The following is a 25,663-nucleotide window of genomic DNA, read 5'->3' on the forward strand; positions in this document are numbered from 1 at the left end:
AGTGTCATTATTTTTCCCAGTGGCAGACAAACTCTGGCTGTAGAGCACCCTGTTCAAGAAATTACACTGGTCAAAGTAAACAAAAACTTCACATAATCCCACCTCAATCTTTGCACATGTAACAAGCTCAATTGGAACTGGCAACTTTTCAAAATTACTACACAAACAAAGGTTAGCTAGCTAACAAATACATTTCTTATGCTGTGAACTACTAGACTAGTGTCAAATGTAATTCTTCCTTTTGTGGGTGCGCTAGATTAACTATTCACACTGGAAACCCTACACTGACCTTAACCATGCATATTTGCCTGTCAGCTTTTAAGAACCCTTAGCTCTCATATCTTTCTAAACAACTTCTGTGTCAGTTTTCACTTCCAGCTGCAACATAAGTCTGCAATAACAACAAGGAAGGGGAAGTGTTCCCCGGGTATTGTTCAAATATGTGGTTCACAATACATTCTGATCGATCAACATCAGCCTGAATTCTACAAGCACCTAACAAGGTAATCCATGACAGATAGCTGGCCTTAAAAGGCATCTTTTTTATCAGCTCTGCCGCATCTTCTAGTAGACCTGACCTTCCAAGGAGGTCAATCATACAATCATAGTGTTCTTTAGTGGGTTCTACCCCATGGTCATTTTGCATGAAGTTGAAAAAAAAGAAGCTCTCATTTACAAGTCCAGCATGGCTACAAGCAGTAAGAATGCTCAGATAAGTGAGCTTGGTCGGACTAACGCCTTCCTGTTGCATTTGGTCAAATAGTCGAATGGACTCCTTGACATCACCATGCTGAGCGCACACTTGTATCACACTTGTCCACAGTGCGTCATCCCGCTCATGAGCAGGAATCTTGTCGAACATCCTCAATCCATCATCAATGCTGCCACATTTGCCATACATATTAATGAGAGCAGTTGTAACCACTACCTCCTCTTTAATACCATGATGAACTGTGATAAAATGTATCTTCTTGCCGTGGCCTAATGCAGCCTGGCTCGCACATGCAGATAAAACACTTGAAATTGTGGAACTATCTGGCACTACACCTTCCACCTGCATTCTTCCAAAGAGATCCAGTGCCTCGTTACCACGTTCATATTGGTTTAGTGCAAAAAAAACCGCATTCCAGCAGAGCACATTTGGCTCAGCCATTGCCAAGAAAATTTTGAATGCATCACAAAGGCTGCCACACTTAGCATACATGTTAATGAGGGTCAGTTCAATCATGAAACCTGGCAGCAAAGTGACTCGGGCATGCATTCTTTTACCTTCAGCCAGTGCTTCCTTACTAGCATATGCCTCAAGAGTTCGAGCAAAAGTAGGCTCATCAGGAATTGTTCCTTCCTGCAACATTTGACAAAATAGCTGGTAAACCTCACTTGCCTGCCTATATTGAGCATAACCTGCAATCAAGGCATTCCATGCACCCACATACCTGTCAGACATTCCCTTCACCATCGCTTCTGCAGAACCCAAACTCCCACACTTGCTGTACATAGTCACAAGGGAATTGAACAACATAGATTCTGCTTCCATGCCAATGATGACCAAATAAGCATGAAGAACCATGCCTTTATCTAGATCAGCATGACCAGCACATGCACACAGAACATTAAGACAGGTGGTGGTGTCAGGAAGAACCTCCTGTTCTTGCATGTTGTCAAACAATTGGATTGCCTCCTTGTAATGCCTATTTTGAACAACGGCCATCAGAACTACATTCCACGAGTAGACATCCCTCTCCGGTGTTTCATCAAAGGCCATGAGTGCTTCAGATACATAGCCACACTTACCATACATGTTCACAAGGGCATTACCAACATAAGGGTGTTCCTTGAGCTCACCGCCCATTATGCAAGCATGGATATGCCTACCTTTAACCAGAAAGCATAGAGCAGCACAAGCTGAAAGAGTGCTTACAATTGTGTAGGTGTTTGGCAGCACACACTCTGCAAGCATCCGATCAAAGAGTCCAACAGTCTCTCTGCTTCGACCATGCCCTGTGTACAAGGAAGCCATTATACTCCAAGAAAACACATTTCGGTCACTCATATTGGTGAAAATTGCCTGAGCATCTTCGATGGCGCCAACCTTGCCATACATATTAAGCAGAGCACTGCTAGCAAAAGCATCAAATTCCCATCCATTGAACGCAATAAGCACATGCATCTCTTTCCCCAATGGTGTGTCTCCGAGCTCGGCACACACAGAAAGTGCATTAATCACTGTAATCCTGTCAGGGATGACATTCTCCTGCTGCATCTGCCTGAAATGTTGAATTCCATCCTCGTGTTTCTCATGCTGAGCACAGGCTCCGATCATGGAGTTCCACGAGTCAACGCTGCGCGACTTGATGCCAGAGAAAGCGACGCGTGCATCCGCAAGGTCGCCAGATGCGATGTACATTTGAACGATAAGACCGCCGAGAAAAGGATCCGCCTCCTGGCCGCAGGAGGTGATCTGGCGGTGGAGAAGACGGCCCATGGCGCAGGCCTTGAGGCGGGTGCAGGTTCTGAGGAGAGAGACATAGGCAGCGGCATCGCATGGGATGCTGCGTTCTGTGATGGAGGCCAAGGCCTCCTCCCATGAGCTCTGCCTTGGCAGTCGAGGCCAGGTTCTGCGCATGCGGCCTCATGGGCGGTCCTTCTCTCATACGGAAGGGGAAGGCTTGCCGCAGTTCACTCCCAGTATGGATATTGGGCTGGGCTAACCATCTCCCTTGAGACCCTGGATATTGTAGCGCTACATACATTTAAACTTTTTATGAACCATGGCACGTGGAGTCCATAGTTTTTTGGCTATTTAAATTTTTCATGAACCATAGCACATGAAGTCCATAGTTTTTGCCCATTAAACGCTCACTTTCTTAGAAAAGACAAATGAGGTTTAGCCTTGTGTCCTCAACTACCGATCTTACAATGGTAAGAGGGATTTCATGCCGTGCATTGTAAACTACACCTCAAACTATAACACAGTTTTTGGATGAACGTTCTCACACAAAAGATGAACATTCGCATGTGAGCAAAGATGTTGGATGTTAAAGGTCAGGCCCATGAGAAGGTGCTCTAAGACCCACACACCTTTTCCCCATGGTTTTTAAGGGGCTACCACACCTCAACCAAGGCGAGAGAATCTTTGGTGCCACCACATCAACTCCATGTATAAAAAGGTTCACTTTCCCTTCACCATGGTACCTTGTGTGCAAGGCCTATGATCTTCCCCATAGAGTATGGATCAATAACAGTGGGAGTAGGCATCATTATGTGTTTTGTGAGAAGCCAAGTTTGATTCATGTTGGATTTAGGCCTTTAGCCTACAAGCATAATGGGTATTGTGAGGTAAACTACTAGAAATGGCATGAGCTAATAATACTATTGGCTTGGTCATCAACAACTTTAATTGTGTTTCAGTTGGTATTATTGCAAAGCTCGCAAGGTTGCACCTCACTTGCTTTGCATTTTTTGAGACCAAAGGAAAGCAAACATGTTATTCACACAATTACTTCCCACAACCATGCTATTGTACTATTCATTCCTTGGCTCACAAAATTGATAGTGTGCTTCACACAACAAACAATGCGCTCCATGCATAATAGGTTTTTGAAGTTCTAACACAAATTCTTGAATAGTGAATTTGGTTTGATGAGTCAAATAATTGAGCCATATTGTGCATTTTATATCTTGATTTACATAAAACCTTCAATCGATGCATCCTTGATTGCCACACTATTGGTCCCTCATAAACAACTAAGGTTCATGCAATAATGCACCATGCAAAGCTCACAAGGCTACACCATAGACCCCTCATGTTTTTTGGGTAGCAGGGATGCTTCCTTGTGCTACCAAAAAAGGAAGGGGGATATGTCCCTATTAGAGAGATTATAATCTCGAGTGTTAGAAAGTGAGGTTTTGTTGGTGCTCTTCTGAGTAATTTCTATAGTAGATAAGCACACAACACATTTATAGCACTATTAGATTAGCCTCAACCTACATCACCCTTTTGTGCTAATGATCTCAACAAACCATTCACTTCACTCACAATAAGCCCTTACTTAAACAAAGATGAAGGATCACATAAAGATTAAAAACCTAGCATAATATTCTCCACTTGCTTTACTTTCACGTTTTCTAACAAAAGGTAGATCAATAGGAACCTAAAATATATAAATTGCTTCTTTATGTTTGTACAAATCATGCGCAATTTAAGTATTTGAAATATTGAAAGTTTCCCAAGTCATTAGGAGACCGCCACATGCAAATCTATTGACCTACATGGTGGCAGGGAGGCAGCTAAAGATACCATGCCACACACAAGTCTACTCTATGGAGTGGAACCCATTGCACAAAGGAAGAGAGATGAATGCAAAGATAAGAGAGAGAACACAGAGTCAAGGTGAGAGAAAGGAAGAGCAACCATTCAACAATCTTCACATCAACCAATCATTTGAGTAAACTGAAGCTTCTCCATTTTTAGATCTATTTGGTTTAGCCAATGGAGTTCCCCTTTTTATGGGGTTGCAATCTACATTACTAGGACATGTGCAGGTCAATAGCAATATTGGTGACTTGCACAAGTCAATCTACTTGTAGCATCTTAGCCCTAACACAATGGTACCCGAACCAAGAAGTAAAGGAGTCTAGTTCTCATACCTAGCAAAGTGTTTACCATAAATTTTGCAAGTGCCTTCATTTGCCAAATCAAAAATGAAAATTACATCATGAGTTGAATAAAATAAAAAAGGCTTAATTTGACGCAAGTACTTGAGGGGATAACTTATAAGGACCCTCAAAGTCTCAACTCCAATCATGAGAACCATCTCGACTTGTCTCCTTCATCCAAGAGATTAAAAGGAGGATATTATCATGCAAAATATAAGCAAAGGTAATAATCATGCAAAAGCAATGGCAATATAGGTGTTTTGTTTAGCTACCTCTTTCTTCCAAGAAATAGGGTAGCATTAAAGAGAGGGGAAGGTTGTCCATCCAACATTACACATGAATGTCACAGATACCTTTCCCTCTCTCTTACTTCATTCTTATTGCTTGCTTGCTTTATCCTTATTATCTCAGCCTATTTCCCATTGATATTGTTTGCTAGCAGTAGGAAGAATATCATAGTTTGCAAACATTAATTTGCAAGTTAAGAGGGCCCTCCTATCCATGTCACAAGGTCATGCAAGATCTGTACATGATTCAATTCCTCCTTGCATCCATATTGGATGGACATATAAGCTTTGCACAAAAAAGGTTTACTACCAAGGAAATCTTCATGAAAGTGATATTATTGAAAGTTAATATAATGTCAAAGACAACTTGCTAAATCTTAAAAATGAACTTTCTTTATTTGCCAACTAAAAAAGGCTATAAATGTGATTTTTAAAAAATCAATGTGCTTCTCTTCCACATGCACAATGCCTATGTAGGTACATGTTTAACCTAGCAAATAATATATTCAACTTCCAATACCTTAGCTTTACTTTTAAAACATAAATACACAAAATTCTCTCTCTCTTTCTCTCTCTCTCTCTCTCTCTCTCTCTCTCTCTCTCTCTCTTGTTGGGGGTAAAAGGCCTCTGGGCCTGCCCGTGTACACTGTGACCGCCCATTCTTTATTCATATATAATATGATAGTGCAATAAGGCTGTCAGTTTAGTTGGATAGCACCTACATTGTGTGTGCTCTTCTCTCCCACATCTTCCTCTTCTCCTTCTCCACTGCCATTGCATCCCCTTCAACTAGTATCAAAGCTTTGGATCAGAGCTTGATCATGGAGCTTGGCCCCAACCCAGATTGAAGACCTAGAGCTTGGAGCTTCAATGCCAGCCATGGCTTCTTCCCCTCGAGAGCTAAGATTTCATCTCCCACCTCTCCCTGACCCTCATAGGCTCTTTGCAATTGTTCCTTGGCTTCATTGGGCACCTTGTATGCCCCCTTATCCTCAACATAACTAGCAGGCCCCACAATAGCATCTCACGTTTTTTTGCGCTTGTTTCAAAATTTGGCTCAAAAATCCCAGTTTTTCTCATATCTCGGGCATCTGGAACCTAGTTTAGGCAAGGTAAGAGTCTAACTTGGGGTTTTGGCACGCTCCGGATGCAATGGCAATGTCAAATTTGCCAAATTCTGATCACAGAAGATCTGAGTTGATTTACAGTAAGAAAAGTCATGCACTTCGCTATGAGTCTTTTTCATGTGGGAGCTTCTGCATCCCTGGTTGATGCTTCTGTGCTTCCCTCTCCAGTGAGGATGGAAGAGTACTTGCAGTAGCATGCTTCTACCACTTGTTCTTCTATTGATAGTTGTCTTGATGAGCAGGTTCCCTATGTTGGGATAGCCCTAGACTCTTTGAGTTCTTTGGATGTGGATAGCCCTATTCATGATGACTTGGATTCATCGTCGTCTTCTACAGGTTCTTCAGTTATAGATGTTGTATGCTTCCATTGTGGAAAGCTTAGGCATGTTAAAAGAAAATGTTTTAGATAGATTAGAGAGCAACAGATACAGAGATGGACTCGACATGAGCAGAGAGTCAGAGATACAACAGATGCAGCAGGTGTTACCACTCTTACTAGTGGTGAGGTACATGCAGTAACCCATGATGATGCAGTTGAGCATGTACTCCTGTCATCTTGTTTCCCTATAGATTACTTGCTCAGTGATCAAGCCTATGCATTTGATTGGCTTTTGGACTCTATGGCATCTTGTCATGTTACCCCTCATAGAGCATGGTTTTCTTCTTACACGGAGCTTGACAGATGTGAGGCCCTTACGTATGCCAAATGAGCCTATGTCACGTAGATGTATCTTCCTTGGTTATGGAGATGGTGGCTTTAAGGCCTATAGATTATGGGATTTGGATGCCCAGCAGGTCATACGCAGTCGCCATGCTGTCTTCTATGAGAGGCAGACACCTTTCAAGCCTCTTGATGAGCGTTCAGTACACTTTATGGTTGATTTTACAGCTGCTACAGTGCCATTACAGCAAGCTATTTATGCTGAAAATGAGGCACTTATTGGCCCAGATTGACATAGATATGCCTAGCAGTCAAGGTCAAGATGTTGGTGGTCATTTGCTAGACCCCTTGCAGGCTCATGAGAGCTATTTTCTTGTAGTTTTGCAAGCTGGACATCCAGCCATATGCCAGTCTTCTGCTTCGCTGAGGCCACATGTAGTCTTGAGACCTCATTGGATGAGTGTCCGGGATGTTGGCTCTCTTTGAGTGATTGACTCTCAAGAGTTTGATTGCTCTCCATTGTCTTGTATGTGCCATGGTGATGCTATGTGCGACTCCGATGCTTTATAGCCGTGCACTTATGAGTTGTGCTTGCTTCATGAGAAGCATTCTTAGATTGCTCCATTGTATGGAGCTACGGGATTGCTTATCTCCTGGATGTCATGGACTCGGGGATGCTTGACTCTTCTTCTGCAAAGGTTCCCGACACTTCTTGCATAGCTCGCTTTCCAATTGGGCATTGGGTGAGATGTCATGATTCCTCACCTTATCTTTTTTTTTCTTTTCTTTGTTTTCACTCCCCAGCCACATTGGCCTTTTAGTGGGAGGTTGTTGGGGTAAAAGGCCTCTGGCCTGCCCGTGTACATTGTGACCGCCCATTCTTTATTCATATATGATATGATAGTGCAATAAGGCTGTCGATTCAGTTGGACAGCACCTACATTGTATGTGTTCTTCTCTCCCGCATCTTCCTCTTCTCCTTCTCCACTACCATTGCATCCTCTCTCTCTCTCTCTCTCTCTCTCTCTCTCTCTCTCTCTCTCTCTCTCTCTCTCTCTCTCTCTCTCTCTCTCTCTCTCTCTCTCTCTCTCATTTCTTGCTATGACATTCAAAGCTAAAAGCATTAACTTGCAAAAATGTTTTATGTCCACATAAGCATGCAAATGAGCAAGTAAAATGTCATTCATAGCCTCATCATAGCTTTCATGGTAAAAGAAAGCATTTAGCTATGTTATGTGCACTCTCATTTTAGTCTCATTAGATGTTCCACCTTTTAAGAATTTGGTACTTTTTTGTTACTTGTAGACTCTTCTCTGTTTTAGAAAAGTCCTTGAGTGGAGGTATATGTTGTATGGTAAATTGAGCTAGTTTTTTGCAAAAGATCATTGCCAGGAACTTCTACTTTTGCTTGTTTTATATAGTTATAATTCAAGAGGAAAATGTAAAGCATAGCTTCAACATTGTGCCCGTGAGCCTTTTGGTATTCTAATACAAATAGATAATGAATTCGTTTTTTCAAATTGAGGATGTTGTCATGTCCAACTAGCACGTCACTATAATTCCAATAAAAATAAAATGTTTGTGAATTCATCAAGATAAGCCATTTTACATGGATGTTAACAAAACAATGTCCTTATGCTAATTGATGAAGTCTTTCAAGAAAAAAGAGCATGTGGTTACCTTGGCTATACTTGGTGATGTGGGGTAGTTATAAGGAAGAAAAGAAATACATAATGCCATGGATGTTGATGAGAAGAGGGTATGAAGCATTGTTGATATGCCAATACAAAGTCCATCTTTCATGGTGGTGGCACTATCCATCACATCTCCAAAGGGCATGACATGCTTCTCTTGATCACAAAGCTTGAGCCCCAACAAGAATGCCACACCCAAGTTCAACTCCATGGAATAGATCTTTTGGGACATCTTTCAATAGGCTATGTTCAACACTTTTGTTGCCATATTCATGCTCAAGCTTGTGACTAGAGAGTTGGGATTTCTTATTCACAATAACACTATTGAGTTGTTCTCTAGCATTATGGATGGCATGCACATGAGGAAGAAGATGGCAATTAGATTACACAAGAACATAAACTTGTTAAACATTTGAAATATGGAATGAGCAAGATGTGCCCACTAGAGGTAGAGAGAGAGGGGGGAGGGAGGGAGGTGTCAAAGTTTTAGAGGGAGAGAGAAAGACACATACGTTGGAAACCCACATAGAGAGTAGAGTACTCTCATGTTCTACTCTTCATTATTCTCATAACTCATAGACTAAAGTCTAGTCACACACACTTAACAGTCTAGTCTACTAACTGACTATGTCACTAACTATGGTTGAGTCTCTAACTCATTTATTGGACACACATGACAAATGATGATAGCTAAGACTACGACTGTCAAGGTAGAGTCGGTGCCGATGATCATGAGCTTGAATGTCAACACTCCCCCTAAAGCTCAAACTAACTGTTATACTCCAAGTAGCTCTATGAAATGAACAAACTTATCTCTACCAAGTGATTTGGTAAAGACGTCTGCTACCTAATCTTCTATCTTCACATGAAATAGATCAATTTGACCAACAAGTACCATTTCCCTAATGAAATGGTAATGGACCTCTATGTGTTTAGATCTTGGATGATAGACAAGGTTGCCAGCCACCATCATGCTATTAAGATTATCACAATGCAATGTGACTTTCTTGTCCAACTGCATACCCAAGTCATGTAGTAGTTTCACAAGCCAAACCGCTTTGCAAGCTACTAAGGCTACACCCTTGTATTACGCCTCTATGCTAGACAATGCAATGGTTGGTTGTTTCTTACTACTCTAGATCATACAATTGCCCAAGCTAAAGACATAACCACTAGTTGACCTTCTATCATAGACACAACCATTCCAATGAGCATCTATATAACCTATCAAGCCAGGTGATTTCCCATGCTCATAAAATAATCCATAGTCAGCAGTACCTTTGATGTACCACACGATTCTCTTGACAACATCTAAATGTGGCTTATGAGGTTTTTGCATGAATTGGCTAATCAGCCCCACTCCATAGCTCAAGTCAGGAGCACAAGTGATAGTGAGGTATATCAGGCTGCCCACCATCTATCTATACATAGTGACATTTTCTATTTCATTCCCAATATCAACTGTAAGTTTGACATTCTAATCCAATGGTGTTTCCAAGGGTTTACATTCCATCATCCCTTATTTTAGTAGCATATCATGAGCATATTGTTATTGGAGCAGCCATATACCATGAGGTGTAGACACAACCTCAATCCCAAGAAAGCACTTCAATTGTCCAATATTTTTCACCTTGAACTCAACCTATAACATTGCTTTAATTTTAGCAATCCCATGATCATCATCTCTAGTGATGATCAAATCATCCACATAAACCACTAGAAAAACATAACCATTTTCTGTCTTCTTCGTAAACAAGTTGTAGTCTGCATGACCCATCTGAAAACCAAGTTGCTGAAAATACTTGCTAATGTGAGCATTCCATGCTCTCAGTTCTTGTTTTAGCCCATACAATACCTTTTTTAGCCCACACACATGTTTGGGATAGTCAGGGTGTACATACCCCTCAGGCTGTGTCACCGTTTAGAAATGCATTTTTCATGTCCATTTGCCAAAGCTTTCATCCCTTTGAAGTTGCTAATGCTATTATTGTTCTCATTGTTGCCATCCTGGCAACTAGTCTAAAAGTTTCCTCATAGTCCAATCCATATTGCTGTGCATATCCCTTTGTAACCAATCAGGCTTTGTACCTTTCTAGTATACCATCTACCTTACACTTCACTTTGTAAACCCATTTACAGCCAATGGGTACTTTGCCCTCAGGTAGACTGATAAATTCCCATGTGTTATTTTCAGTCAATATGCTGCATATTCCTCATCCATGGCATCACACTAGTTTTTATCTCTAACTGCCTCATTGAATTTCATAGTCTCTCTGTAGCTTGATACTTTGGTCATATATGCATAATATCTAGTTGAATACCCACTATATGTCAACCTATCAATAGGTTTCTTGACCCTTTTAGATCTTCTCAACTGGGATTCACTATACGATTGCCTCTCATGAGGCGGCACGTACCTGCTTTGCCTTACACCAGGCATCATAACCGATAGTATGCCCAATTCATTGTGTCAAGGCTGCCAATGCTAGATGACTCATATCCAGATGTAAGTAGGCCAGTAACATCATCAAGCAAATTTTCCTTGCCTTTATCCAATCTCCCCCTCATTGACATATATGTGTTAGTGGATCCAATGTCATAACTGCACAGTTGTCCTCTAATAGTAGATGAAACACTACCTGAAGGACCACTGACTATAGTGCTAATTGAAGGGTAATTTTTAGCATGAGTAGAGTTGGATATTGCATCAAAAACCATTGCATTCGAAGCACCATACCAAGAGGCTAACTCATCAAAAACTACATCTCTACTGATCAAAGTCTCTTGAGTAGATGGATTATAGCACTTATAGGCATTTCTATCTTGTGCATATCCAAGAAAGTCACTCTTGACTACCTTGGGGTCTAATTTCCTTCTCTTTTCATCATGCACATGAACATAAGCAATGCAACCAAACACTTTAAGGTGGCTGATGTCAAGTTTTTGGCCTATACAATTTCTTATACATAGTCAAATCATGAATTCGAGCTATAGGTGTTTGATTCAATACATAGACTGCAGTAACCACTGCTTCAACCCAATATCTATTTGGCATATTCTTTTCATTGAGCATTCCCCTGGTAGATTCCATAATGACATGATTATTTCACTCAACCACCATTCTGCTGAGGTGTGTAACTGCATGTGAGCTGCCTTTTGATGCCATATTTGGTTAAGTACTTGTTAAACTCTTTATAGACATATTCTCCACCTCCATCAGACCTCAAACATGAAATGTAGCAACCAAACTCATTTTCAATATGTTTCTTAAAATCCTTGAATACATTAAGTACCTCATCCTTGTGTTTCAAAATGTATAGCCATGTATACCTGGTTGAAATCATCAATGAATGATACATAATACCTAGCACCACCAAAAGAGGCATTATGGGATGGACCCATACATATGTATGTTTCAATTGCAAAGGTCGAGAATTGTTTTTGACATGCCACATAAATGGAAATCTTGCATGTTTTTCAAACTGATAGGCGAAATAGACATGTCCTAAATCATTGTACTTGAACTTTGGCAAGCCAAGTACAACTTGCTTCTAGTACATATTTTTTAGCCTCTGAATATTTACATGACCAACATGTTTGTGCCAAATTCTACATCTCTAACTTCTCCAGCATCATGCTAGGAAAACATGGTTACTTTCAACTCAAGAATAGACACATCAAGTGTGAACATCCTGCCATCTCTTCTGCGTCTAGCAATCAATTTACAACCATTTCCATACTCTTCAATAAAGCAACCATATTTGTTGAACCTTTCGTGTAAATTCTATTCTGCCATATGACCAAAAAATAGTAGGTTCTTAGTGATTGAAGGTACATGTAATACATCATGTAAACTCGTTTTCCTACCATCATGCATAATCAAGGGAACCACACCTGTATGTTGAATATCATGTTGTGTGTCATCACCAATGCAAACATATCCATAAGCTCCTGTTACTAAGCGCAGTCATGTGATTAGATGCTCCTAAGTCTATATACCACTTTTCATCCTTGTCTGGCTTAGGCATATTCTTAGAAACATGCTACATAGCAAACGTCTATCTCCTTGATCATCTTGTGTACCACTAGAAGATGCATAATTTCCATGTTATTTGCATTTTGCCTTCATATCTGCTTGCTTTTTATGATAGTCCTTCGCTATGTGTCCGTATCTACCACAATAATGATAGTCTTTTTTCCTGTTAGATTGATCATGTGACTGCCAGGAGCCACCTTTGCCTTTAGGTGATCTCCCACTACCTCGAAAGGATCAAGATCAGTGTTGACCTTGCACATTAGGACTCTCCATGCATTTTTCTACTGTTGTCCATGTGCATTCCGAGTGTCTTCTCAACCTCAAAAAGATCCACGGCCTCTATCACCTCTAGCACGCCAACTAGAGTAAAGTATAGTATTGCTTCACTGAGAGGTAGTTGAACTAGTGTTCAATCCAAGTTTAACTTTCTCATGTAGCAATAGAGTAACCAACTCATCCCAATCAAGAGGTTCTACTCTCACAGATATTGATGTGTCAAATACCTTATACTCTTTGCCTAATCCATTCAATGTAACTACAATCATGTCATCCTCTGACACCTTAGAACCAATAGTAGCAAGCTAGTCTGCTATGGTTTTTATCTCTATCATCATACAAGCTTGGATACTCCTACCATTTCTAAACATATCATTAAACTGCTCCTTTAGTTGTATCTTCCTTTGCATGAGTAACATTGCCATAATTCTTCATGAGAATATCCCAAGCATCTTTGGGGATTGAGAACTTGTAATTTGCATAGCCATTGCATTAGAAATGCATAAAGAGAACCAATGTAACACTTTGCTTACTCTTTCCAACCACTATTGGTGAACTCTTCATTGATCATGAGTCGGATTTTGTTTAGGTAATTCAGGTTCTACTTCTCCCATGCATAAATCCCAATAGCCCTTGCCAATCAAGAAAATTTGCATCCTGAAATCCTACAAAGCAAGTTTTTATTATCAAGCTTCTCTCCCACAATTTGAATTATATTGTTAGTGCACATTTGCCATATTTGCAATCATAGTATTCATTGTTGTATACCACTTGTAAGTGCTTGACTCCCTACAAACCACTTAGTTGTTTATGACAGTTTCATTCCAAGAACATGTAACATTAATTCTCAGTAATAACCAAGGTATCTCAACTCATAGACATGTCAAAAACATCCCCAAACATGTAGTAAAACATTTAGATACAGTGGCATTCCATGTAGATAGCATATAGTTGATGTAGGTGTTTTCCAACCACTTATGACAAACAACAATCCATGTTTAACCAGCCATAAATCCTCTACGCAAACTGAAGTATTTCTAGCTCAAAAAAGCCTCAAACCATCTCCAAGATATACCATAACCTCAGGGGTTCAATGCATGTATATACAAGCTTCAATAATTGTTCAGATAGGCAATAACAATGCCAGAGGCTGTAGACAACCATCCCACTGCAAACCAATAATGAAGTAAGTCTAGATTTAGAGTATTTACAGCCCACACTAGTCCATAGACATGTCCATATGCATACATGACATCTATAGAGTTAGTACATCTAGTTGGAGTACTAAGACAATAGCAAACCACTTTATGGGAACCATGTCAAGATGTCTGCTAGTTGTATACTATATTATAGCAATAAAAACACAATCATACTAAGGTCAATGCAGCCCCAAAACAACTCAAAATTATCCTAGAGCACTACCACAATATCTAGGTATCAAGACAAGTTCAAATAGGCATCAACGGATGCATAAAAACCATGCCAACATGAAGACAAATCCTCTTACCGTCAATGATAAAATAGTAGCATGTTATAACTAGTAGATATGCTTTAGTAACCAGCAATACATTTGCTCAAAGTAGAGAAATCATTGCTCAAACCATTTTAGATATCATCCTAGAGCAATCAAGCATCAATATTCCATTATAGAGGCTTCATTGAAGCAAAGACACATCAAATGCTTGTTGAATACAAAGTTTCCATCATTCTATCAGATGTACATAACCAATGGTTGAACTTTGGAGCTCAACCCTATGCCAAGATGAAAGCCATCAATGCCCAGAGAGTGACCAATGCCTTTTCCAAGGTTCTCAATGTGTATAAATTTCAAGAAGCCTAAAAACACCTATTGTTCTTGCAATAAACAACCAGTCTGCATAGGTTTGTGCTAAATATCTCAAAATCTGTGAAGAATTTGAAAAAACTTTGTTATGCAAAGTTGTAGATTGCATTAAAAAAATTGGGGTTGAGGAGCCATTTCTCCTAAATCCAATTCTCTTGTAAGATGCCATCTTCTGCAAAAAATGGGTTGCTGCAGGAACACACTGATTTGATGACATAGCTATTTTGCTCCAAATGCTGGCCTTAATGCACACAATTGAGGGCTCCAATACAGGAAAATGAACCCCCTTTGCAAGCCTCAATAGGCTCTATCAAGTGTAAACTATAGAAACACTGATACATACCACATCAAGTGCAAGTTATGGTTGTCAATGAACCTCTACAAGGTTCCTTCTCAAGCTGCAAGTCACAGTCACCTTCTAGCTTCCAGATCCTTCAAGTCTGAGCTCTTATGTACCATGAAGTCAAGCTAACTTAGTTTTGATACCATGTCAAGGTTTTAGAGGGAGAGAGAAAGACACAAACATTAGAAACCCACACAGAGAGTAGAATACTCTCATGTTTTACTCTTCATTATTCATAACTCATAGAGTAAATTCTAGTCACACACACTTAACAGTCTAGTCTACTAACTAACTATGTGACTAACTATGGTTTCCCCTTAGTCACAATAGTAGCATTCTTGGTAGGTCCCCAATGAAGACCTACAATAGAAACCCCTAGTCCAGTATTGGAGCAATCCATGAGTGCCCCCATAGTCACATGCCCCACGTGTCTCTCTCACTAAGGAGTAGCCCTTGTCTGTTTGTGCCATGAAAAGGGAAATGAAGGAGATCATGATTTTTGGTAAGGTCGTAGGGCACTACACATTGGCACTACACAGTTTGCAGAGGTGGTATTGATGGGTCAATGTATCTTTATGGTTTGATTCACCTCAGTAGAGGTAGATTTGTTCCCTTCTATCTCCACGAAAGGTGTAATCTACATGGTCCCATGGTGGTACAATGGTTTCATTGTTGAAAGCTTTGAGCTCACAACAGACTCCCTTGTTACTCGGTCACCCTACTTTTTCCTAGATTGGTAGTTAAGGACTAATAGTTGGTAGAGGATTTTGGGTGCCTCTTTGACACGATCCTCCCCCCTTCCTTTGCTAAAGTAATGATGACTGTTGCAAGGGTCCCAAAAGGTGGGTGGTGGTAGTGGAAGATACTAAGAACATACCCAAGTTTTTAGAGATCAAGCTAGTTGGTACACCTTTAAATAATAGATCATTGTCATAGGGCAGCTTAGATAGTGCTTGCAATGCCATGGTTTTGGGCACCAAGCCACAGAGTGTACTTGTTTTGGTGCTAAAGCAACACGACAATAGGTTGCAAAGGTGGAGAGAACTAGGGGTTCGCAAGGGTCCAATGACGCCAAAGGGGGAAGTGATAGGATCGACTGCAACTAGTCCCCCACCCCCAAACCCACTGGCCTAGGAGACAAGTTCTCATCTCAAAGAGACCTCCCTCTATAGCCACCACACCCCCCTCACAAGAGCGCATAGCTCCCCCTATGATCCCCCCACCCAAGTGGTGTAGTTCACACCACCACCCTCGACACGACCCCCTAGCACCCCCCCACCCCCACTGCAGTCTACATTACATCCCACCTTCCCCCCTTGTCCTTTGCACAACTGCGCCCCCCCCAAAAAAAAAAAACAAAAACCCACAATGCCCCCTTGTGCTCTTTCATCTACCTCATTCCCCTAGCCCCATAGTCTTCTCATATAGGGGGCAATGACCCCCACACTCTTGTTAGCTCTCCTCATCTCCAATTGAGCCTCCCCCCCACACTGATACTAGCTTTGTGACAATGCTAGCTTGTTGCACTTTCTCCTAACATGCATAGCCCTAATTCTTGCTAGACACACACTCACAATAGCAAATCGACAATCTATAACACATTAGGTTCAAATCACGGTAAATCTTCAACTTTTATCATGAAATTTAGTATATGCATTTGACAGGCATGAGGGAGAATGAATAGAAGAGGGAGACTTCTAATTTCCAACCACTAAGATAATGACCAATAGAAATTGTTCCAAATTGCCCCTTGATTACAAGTACAATTGGGCACAAATTTGATCTCTTGCATACAAGCCACATTGACTATAGATGAGCAATCATTTTTAGAGTTGTTGTTCTCTCTCCAATTTTCGGCAAACCTATGTTGCATGGTTGTGATTTTAAAGGCCTCTTGAAATATCAAAGAGACACTTAATTTTGTAGAAATACAGACATGCACCAACAATTTCACTACTAAATTACAAAGATTGATTAATCCAATAGTTGATTAATTAGAAGAGAAATTTGCTAAAGATAAGAGAAATTCTAATTTTTTCTCAAATGCTCTAATAGCAGTGATTGGCAACAATTAGGGTTTTAATGTTATCAAATAACCTAGATTAGGATTCAACCGCTATCCTTTGCTCCAAATTGTGCACCAACTGTTGTCAATTGCCCCTAAATGCGAAAAAAAGAGCCCAATATGGAAGATATATTTGTACACAACCAAAACTCCAAAACTAACCCAAACTTGACAGTTATTAAATTTCCAACTTCACTCAAGCCGCGCCATGCAAATTTGAGTTGCATAGCCCTTTAGCCTTGGTCTAAGCAAAATAACATTAAATGTTTTTCCCAACCTCAATTTGAAATCCCTAACGTCTTTGAACCTTGAAGTGTTGAAACTTTTTACAAACCTTAGAGATATTAAATGATTTAAATCCCTAACCCCCATGATAGTCATTTACAAGGGGAAATTCGATGTCCTTGACCATAGTCCTATACGAGTTGAAAACCACATGTAACCTAGGCAAATGTACTTCTTTTACATCATCTACAAATGTACATTGCATACCATCCATGTTTCCCACACCAAATGCCTTGCAAATATACATCACATCCAAATGTACATTCCATGTATTCCATGTACTCCATACATGCCATGCAAAGTTATTGTTTTAGAGCCTAGATGAAAACCATACGTATATGTGCATCAACCTAGAGTGATGAGTATATTGCATATTGATCCTAGTGGCATAAATATTGTCAACATACAATACCATGAATGCAAACAAAGTACCTTTGAGGTCCACTATTTAGACAAGTTGTCCATCACTATAACGTGTCTATTTAACGAATCCTGATTGCATGAATTTTTGGTAGTCCATCAAAAAGTAATCAATGCAACTTTTGTTCGGAACTCCCTTGGAATAACTGAACTTTGTAACCTATAATTTCTTGAACCTACCTCATAGGAAAGCTCTACCTCTACGCCTACTTTACTCAACTTTATCATTTGAATTGATCTATGATCTCCACTCCATCTTTTTCATGTCGTAATCATGAGCAAGAGATGAAGCTTTTGATGACATTGTTGATGATGATGGTGATGGTCACATTGTAGATGATGATGATGGCTATCCACAAAAAAAATTAAAACTTTTCCTTTTTATTTTAGTCTAAGGTTTATAAATTACAATTACTAGGGGAGTGTAGGTGCAACCTCCCCCTTGAGAATTAGGCAATACTTGAGATTGTCTATGTTGTGCTAAATCTAAATGAGATCAATCCAAATATGGCTTCACTCGAAACAAATTAAGGTGATGTGCAACATTGCGGATGATTTGCTACGTTACCTTCGTCCATTCACTTGTATCCATACGTAAAAGAATTCTAAATTTTCCACCAAGTAGCACATGGGAATTTTACCTCTAACTTCACTTGTCCCAAAACCCACACAAGGTTCTAAGCCTTTTCCTTTAGGATCATCAACATCTGTAGAACTATGATATGATTGCAATAGTATACATTTGCTTCAATTCCAACTTGAAACATTATATCTAATCGACCAGCCCCAATCCTTTGTGTACCAAATGCATTGCCAAACATTTGTTTGCATATTGAGGACCATTTTAATGTGACTGTACATGGGATTTTTGTTTCACTAGCCATTTTAGGATATACTTGTTCATGCATTCCATGCATATTGGATGCACACACCAAACACTTGTGCTATGCATGCCAAAAGCCAACCAAAAGAACCAGTCAATAGCTATAGCATGAAACATTAATCCACTATCAAAAGATTCCTCAATGTCCCACATTTGCGTACATATAATGTGTTGTCCAAAACACATAGTATTGTCATAGCAATATTGGGCATTCCATTATATTTATTGTCTTTTAATGAGGTATCACCATAATACGATTTTTCAATGCTTAAGAAGATATGCTCGTTGAATTTAATCTTTTAATGATGTAGCAACATAATACGATTGTTCAATGATCAAGAAGACATGCTTATTGAATTTTCTATTAGTTCAATACAATTTTAAAGAAACTACTTACAATCTTGACTTGTAATTAGGTGCATTGGGCCCAATTACTCAAGAGAGTTAACGTATCCTGGCAATGGAACCATGACACACATCTTCCTTATTATAGAAGGGTGATGGAACCCTAAAAATCCATTGATTTACAACAAGCAATAAGTTTACAAATTAAATGAAATTTGAATATTTAACACTTTACCACTTTGGGCTAGAATGCTCTCAAGAAAATTGATATATACAAAAACTTGATTGGTCCCAAAATGTTGGTGTCCCTTCCATTATTATTTCACATTAAATTCAAAATTGTGTCATGCAACTAATAATTTACTCGAATCCCCAAGAAGTGCCAGGCCCTACCTTGAATCTAAGAGGATCACTCTCCAAGAATTTGTATCCAAAAGGAATGCTCTTCAACAATCTTGTCTTCTTTGTAGATTGAGCCAATTCTCCAACAACATTTGGAATATTAAACTTTCCTATGTAATAAAAATCTCAAAATCCAATTTGCCCCTTAGTTCCACCACTAGAGAGGCCCAAATTGAATGTACTATTGTTGTATGCAAATTAGCCTAATTGTAGACTAGAATCTCACCCAATCTACTGTCCAGTAACCAAATTTTCATTGGTAATCTTCCTCAATCATAGAGGCATGCATGCATGCCTGTCAATGCTACTGTGCAAACCCTAATCCTTGTTTGATACACACTAAGAACAACAAATATGTAATCCATAATATATTAGGTTCAAAGCAAGGCTCAAATCGTTAATTTTCATTGCTAAACTCAGCATAACACCATATTAGAGAATTTGAAAATTCTCACATAGTTTGGGAATTCTCAATATAGTCAAATATTTGGCCAAATGATCAAATCTTGTCCCCTTACTTTAAAGTGGAGTCTACCCTAATTACTATATAGGTTGTCTTTCCAATTCCCACTTTGAAGCATCGGTTAAGATTTAGCACATTGCCAAATTTTTACCCCTTATTTGAAAGTGGGACTTGGGAAAGAAAGAGCCCGACATGGAAGATGCACTTGCATGCAACCCAAAATTGATCCAAACTTGACATTTGGCAAATTTTCGTTTTCACTAGTAGCTTCACATGCAAATTTGAGCTGCATAGTCCTTTGGCCTTGCCATCATTAAAATAGCATTAAATGTCGTCTAAACTCAATTTTAGTCTCTCTTTGCCTTTGTAGGGGCTGTGTAGTAAGAGAATAACATATTCTCTATTGTATCCTCTACCTCTACTTCTCTGCATCTGGCTTTGCTTTTGTATTTGCTTATGTGTATGTCTCTATCTTTGCTTATATCTCTAGCTCTGCTACTACGGCCATGTAACAGGGAGAACAATATATCCATGCCTCTATCTCATTGTCAGAGGTGACTTCCGAAGTCATTCTTGGGTCAAGAAACAGGAGATATTCACTCATTTACAAGGAATCTACTTCTTTCAGGAGTTGGTTTACAGTGCCATCTATCAAGGAATGGGCCTTTGTTTTCTTGGAAAAGATCGATTTGGCAGGTCTTCGTCTCCTGATGTGCCATCTGTAACTTATTGGAGGAGTCTATTAAGACACGAAAGTGTTGAAACTTCTTATAAACCTTAAATATATTATGCGGTTCAGATCCTTAGATCCCATGACACCAAAAAGTAATTTCCAAATGGATACTCAATGTCATCGACTAAGATCTGACCTAGATACCCCATTGACGCCCATCCACACACCTTTTGCCAATGTCCCTTGCTACCCAAGATTGCATTTTCTTCTCACCATGACACAATTCAACTTATTCTCACACATTTCTCAAATTCACACAACCCAAGTGCCCAAAAAGCACTAATTAAAAATTCACATCCTCATGATTGATAATTTTGGAATGAGTTCTGCCTCAATTGATTAGTGATACATATAAGTTCAAAGTGATTCATCCATCTCCTTTCTATCAAAATCATGAAATATATCTCAAATAGGACAAAACAAAAAATGCTATGGCTAGTTATTAATTTGATTAGAATATTTACCATCTTTTGGTGAGCATCTTCTAATTTCCATGTTATCTTGTCTCGTAGATCTCTTCCATCCTATTGAGCGAGTGTCATGGGCACCAAATTGGTTGCTTTCTAGAGCCAATGAGATTCATGACACAAATACTATGGACTCTGTGCCACATAGGAATGATTCTCAACTTGTGTTGGTACTCTGAAAGTGATTAACAAGATATATGAAGCAAATTTCCATGTGTGTGAATGAACGTTACTTCATGTTTAAAGATACTAGAATCAACAAGGAAATCTATGTAATGCAACCGATTTTCATGTAATAAAATACTCCTACATTTTTTCATCTAGCTCTAATTATGTCCCAATAATGAGGATAAAAGTCACTATAATGAGGTGTTGTATGCCAATAAGTGGGAGATACTTGGAAAGCCCTCCCAAACAAGCTTATAAAAACTATCTTCATAGTGTAGAACAACAACAAGGACTAGCTTGATGGATGGCCACTTCGTAGTTAAGCACAGTTGGGTGATGATATTACCATGATGGATGATCTTCCAGAAAGTTTTTCCTACAAGAAAATGGTTGTATCTTGCAGACACAAAACAACATCAATGAAGCCTTTGTAGCCTCATTTCCAAGTATGCAAATACCAAGATACCAATTTCTATGCCTTAGTTGTTGCCTTAGTCTTGAGCTACATGAGTGATGCCACCTAACATAATGTGATACAGTCTAGGTGGGAAATCACAATTGGATGACATTGGAATCTTTTTTTAATTTTGAGCAGATTAGAAGGTTTTTTTTTTGTAAAAGCTAGATGGCCATGTATCTCCCTTTTCTCCCTCACATCTTGAAACAAATCCCTAGACACCATTGATAAAGTTGGTTGAAATGGTAAAATCATATCCCTCCGCCCCCCCCCCCCTCTCTCTCTCTCTCTCTCTCTCTCTCTCTCTAACCCCCAATCCCTGACTAGTATATAAAGAGGGGAAGGGCATTACATAGAGACAACCATGAGTAGGAGAGAATGCATTGATTTCAACTCTAAGATAGAGGAGCTATGACCCTAGCCTTTCTACGATAATACTCTTGCTAGCGCTGACTCTCTACACCTTGCTTTCCTACCACAACTTCAATCTAATCCCTATTAAGCATTTTTCATCACCATCTCCTAGCCAAGCTCTCTACTACCCACTTTTCTTTGAGAGCCAATCAAGAATCATTATGGTATGATGGCCCCAAAGAGGAGTATAGCCATAGTGAAAAAGGTCCTAGTCACAATATGAGAGTGGAGCAAAGAGCTGTGATGGAGCAAGCACTTGTGATGACAGGTGCATCCCCTCTTCCTAGAGCTAGTCCCTATATATACTAGTTAAGGGATATGGACGGGATTAGTGACTTGTGAGCCCAAATGTGTCTAGGAAGGTCCCTATACTAGTTAGGGATATGGATATTATTAGTGACGTATGAGCCCAAATGTGTTCAAGAAGGTCCCTATACAAGTTAAGGGACATCGTGGAGGCCCAAAACCAATAGTTCCAATCTAGAATGGTTTGCTTGGTATTGGTCTTACAGGGTAACACAATACCAATAGTTCAAGTCTAGAGAAAATTTTCCAGTATCAAATATAGAGTGGTTTTTAAGGTCAATATAGAGTGGTTTTGTCTAGAGCCAACTTTTGTTCACCTGCTTGAAATAAGGACAACTTTCACCTATTTGAAATAAGGACAACTCTCACTGTTTTTGTGTATGCGGTCTAAAGGCATACAACGAACTTATGCTAAAGGATTAATTAATAAAGATACATTTAAATATCCAATTAAGTGTTTGAGGACCCTAATTAGAAAATTAAAGATGTTTTGGTTGTGTGTGTGGGAAGTGGGAGAATGACTTCCCTAACAAGAGTTATCCTATGACTTCCTTGACAAGAGTGGACTCGACTAGTCGAGTGGCTTCTCAATAACTAGATTTAGAGCTAAACAATGACTTTCTTAGGATCCAAGCCTTAGTGTTGGGACCAAAAATGGGCTCAACACTAGCTCTAGGGCTCTAGTCAAAATGGGCTCAACACTAGTTCTAGGGCTCTAGTTGGGCCTCCATACTCACCCAAACAACCCCATGTCCTTGCAACTAGGAACGCATAGACACTATGAACTATTTTATTGAAAGAACACATTTGTAGATAATCTCTAGATTGTAGTTCAACTTGATGCCCTTTTCGATTCCAAGCAGAGGGAGTGCCCAAAAATATAGGTGGCTAGCATCTCGTAACACAAAAAAGGGAGCACCCCTAGCTTACCGATGTGGCTCCATTGTGACTCTCCTACACCCCAGAGATTGGCCCCATGATACGCGCCGTCTCAACATATAACATATACGCACAAAGTCCACTCTTCACAATATTTGTTCCAGGAGATAATATATTCCTCGCAAAATCAATCCTCGAGGAAATGATTATACTATGCTTGTAGCATAGGGAGCCTCACACTCATCGTGGTTCAATAGTTTGAAACCAAGTGCTATGCATGTAGGAGATAGTTCTCTTTATACTATGTCAATGCAATGCAATGCAATGTAGATGAGTTTGAGTGCACAAGCATTTTACTTAAACAAAATTAGCATTGTGAATATACTCAAACATTCTTTCCATGATTTTCCTTTACTAATGACTTTGCTACAATGATAAGGTAGTACTGGACTACTCAGTGTCACTATACCTCTTAATACTTAAAATAAGATCGAAACCTATACAAAAAGTGTAGCAAAAGAATTAGGTTTTGAACCATATTTAGCACATAAAATCTCCTCTCTCCCTACCATTTAGGGTTTTGCTTGCGATGGGTAGGTTAAGGGGTGTTCCCATGAATGCTTCTTCATAATGTAATCAATAAATACGCACTAAAATATACCAATGAGGATAAGCTAAGGTAAATCCTCATGCCCTACCTTCATTGTACTTGGACAAACATAGCTCTAATTTTTCATAATTTTCCACATGTGATATCTAATTTTTCCTCAATTAAAACTCATTTTTTCTTTATTTTTCACAATTATTTGTAATTAAAATTCTAGTATCGTTATATTTTCTAATTTCAAACACTTAAGAATACTAAGATTTATTATTATTCTCTATTTCTCTCCATCGGAACACAATTTACCATAATGGAACTCATAAAATTGATGATTCAGCATAAAATCACACTTTTGCGTGTTTTATGTAATGGATATAAGCAATTAAGACGGTGTTCATGTTGACATTTCTGATAGAATGAACCATTTTCAAACACTAGAAACCAATTTCAACCATAGGAAACCAATATGCATCATAAACCCGAGAGTCCACTTCCTTATAAAATTGTATATGCACACTTCATGATTCGAAAACAGAAAGCCGCTAATGCTCATTTATAGCTGTTGATGCTTCCTTGTGCTTCTTTAATCTATCCCTCACATTCTATCATGAATTGATACCCATTCCCTCTCATTCTATCAGCCCATATATGAACCACATTTATGCCGAGAGAGAAAGAGGAGAGAGACAGACTAATTTATGATCTTGCTGAATACTACATCATTTCTCACGATAATTGAAGCGACGGAGGGTAAAAAATTCATACAGCCAATGCTCATAAGTGGGGAGAGAATTGTTGTAGCCCAAAAATTTCCATTTTTGGAGGATTTGAGGAGGCATCGAAAAAATGGTGTGCCCTCTCGTCCCCCCATTCATTTCATTTCTTGAGTTGTCTCCTCTTAATTAAGCTTAATCCATAACCCACAAAATAACTAGTTCCCTTTTGGCCTTTTCGTACTTGACTTGAAGTGGATTCAGCTCGGTTGAGGAAGAAAACCATCTCAGAATTGCAATCCAATTAGATGGGTGACTTTTTGGCATCGAAATCTATTAGCTTAGCCTCTGTCACATGCTTTTTGGCTTCTAGATCCAGTAAGCTACTTCATAATGCCAAACCTTGCGGCAATTAAATGGGGGGTCAAACAGACTTGGATTGATGAATGGGCACTTACGTTAGATCCTTGGCATCGAAATGCATCTAGAAAAACTCCAGCCCCTTGATATTTAACCATGTCATTTTCCATGAAAATTTGCTCTTTTACACCTCCCGGGTCTTTTTGCGCTGTAAAAAGGGATCCAAAAATCCATTCTCATTGGCAACCATAGGATAGGGCAACTCAACCCATCGAATCTATGAATTGATCTATACATACAAAAACCATAAAGAGTATCAAGCTGCTACAAGAAAAATACTCAACAAAACACAAATACAACCCTCATCCTATCCCCTGCCAAAATCAAGGCATGAAGATCCACTAGGGATAGGCCAAGCATAATCAAACAGAGATCTAGAGCTAGTTGCTTACCAACCGATCTGACATAGACTAGCTAAAAAGAACTAGCAAAGGAGTCATCCTAAGTGGTGGTCTAACCTTCCAATTGGACTTAGGACAACTAGACTAGGAATTCCTACTAGGTGAGGACTCTTATAGGCTAGTCTTTTATTTTTAGATATTGTGCATTTATCACTTTTTTATACTTCACGACTTGATACTTGGGCATATAAAAAGGAGGGAGTTGAGCATATTGTGACCCAAGGAGAATAGGGCATCGGTCTCAGGTCCTCTCTCAGTACCCAAGAACCTACTAAGCTCTCACAAGGTGATACTAAATCTTTTTTCCTTCCA

General features: G+C 39.4%; 1 protein-coding gene across 1 annotated transcript; it reads right to left on the reverse strand.

Moving 5' to 3' along the window:
- Window positions 1-361: 361 nt before the first annotated feature.
- On the reverse strand, window positions 362-2,485 carry LOC148019138 (pentatricopeptide repeat-containing protein At2g40720-like). Its single transcript, XM_087701309.1, has one exon. It carries the CDS (start codon window positions 2,483-2,485, stop codon window positions 362-364), a length of 2,124 nt encoding a protein of 707 aa, XP_087557435.1.
- Window positions 2,486-25,663: the final 23,178 nt, after the last annotated feature.

The sequence above is a fragment of the Lygodium microphyllum genome, chromosome 20, assembly GCF_053477565.2.
Source record: "Lygodium microphyllum isolate KBCC chromosome 20, Lygodium_microphyllum_v1.1.10, whole genome shotgun sequence".
Lineage (NCBI taxonomy): Eukaryota > Viridiplantae > Streptophyta > Polypodiopsida > Schizaeales > Lygodiaceae > Lygodium > Lygodium microphyllum.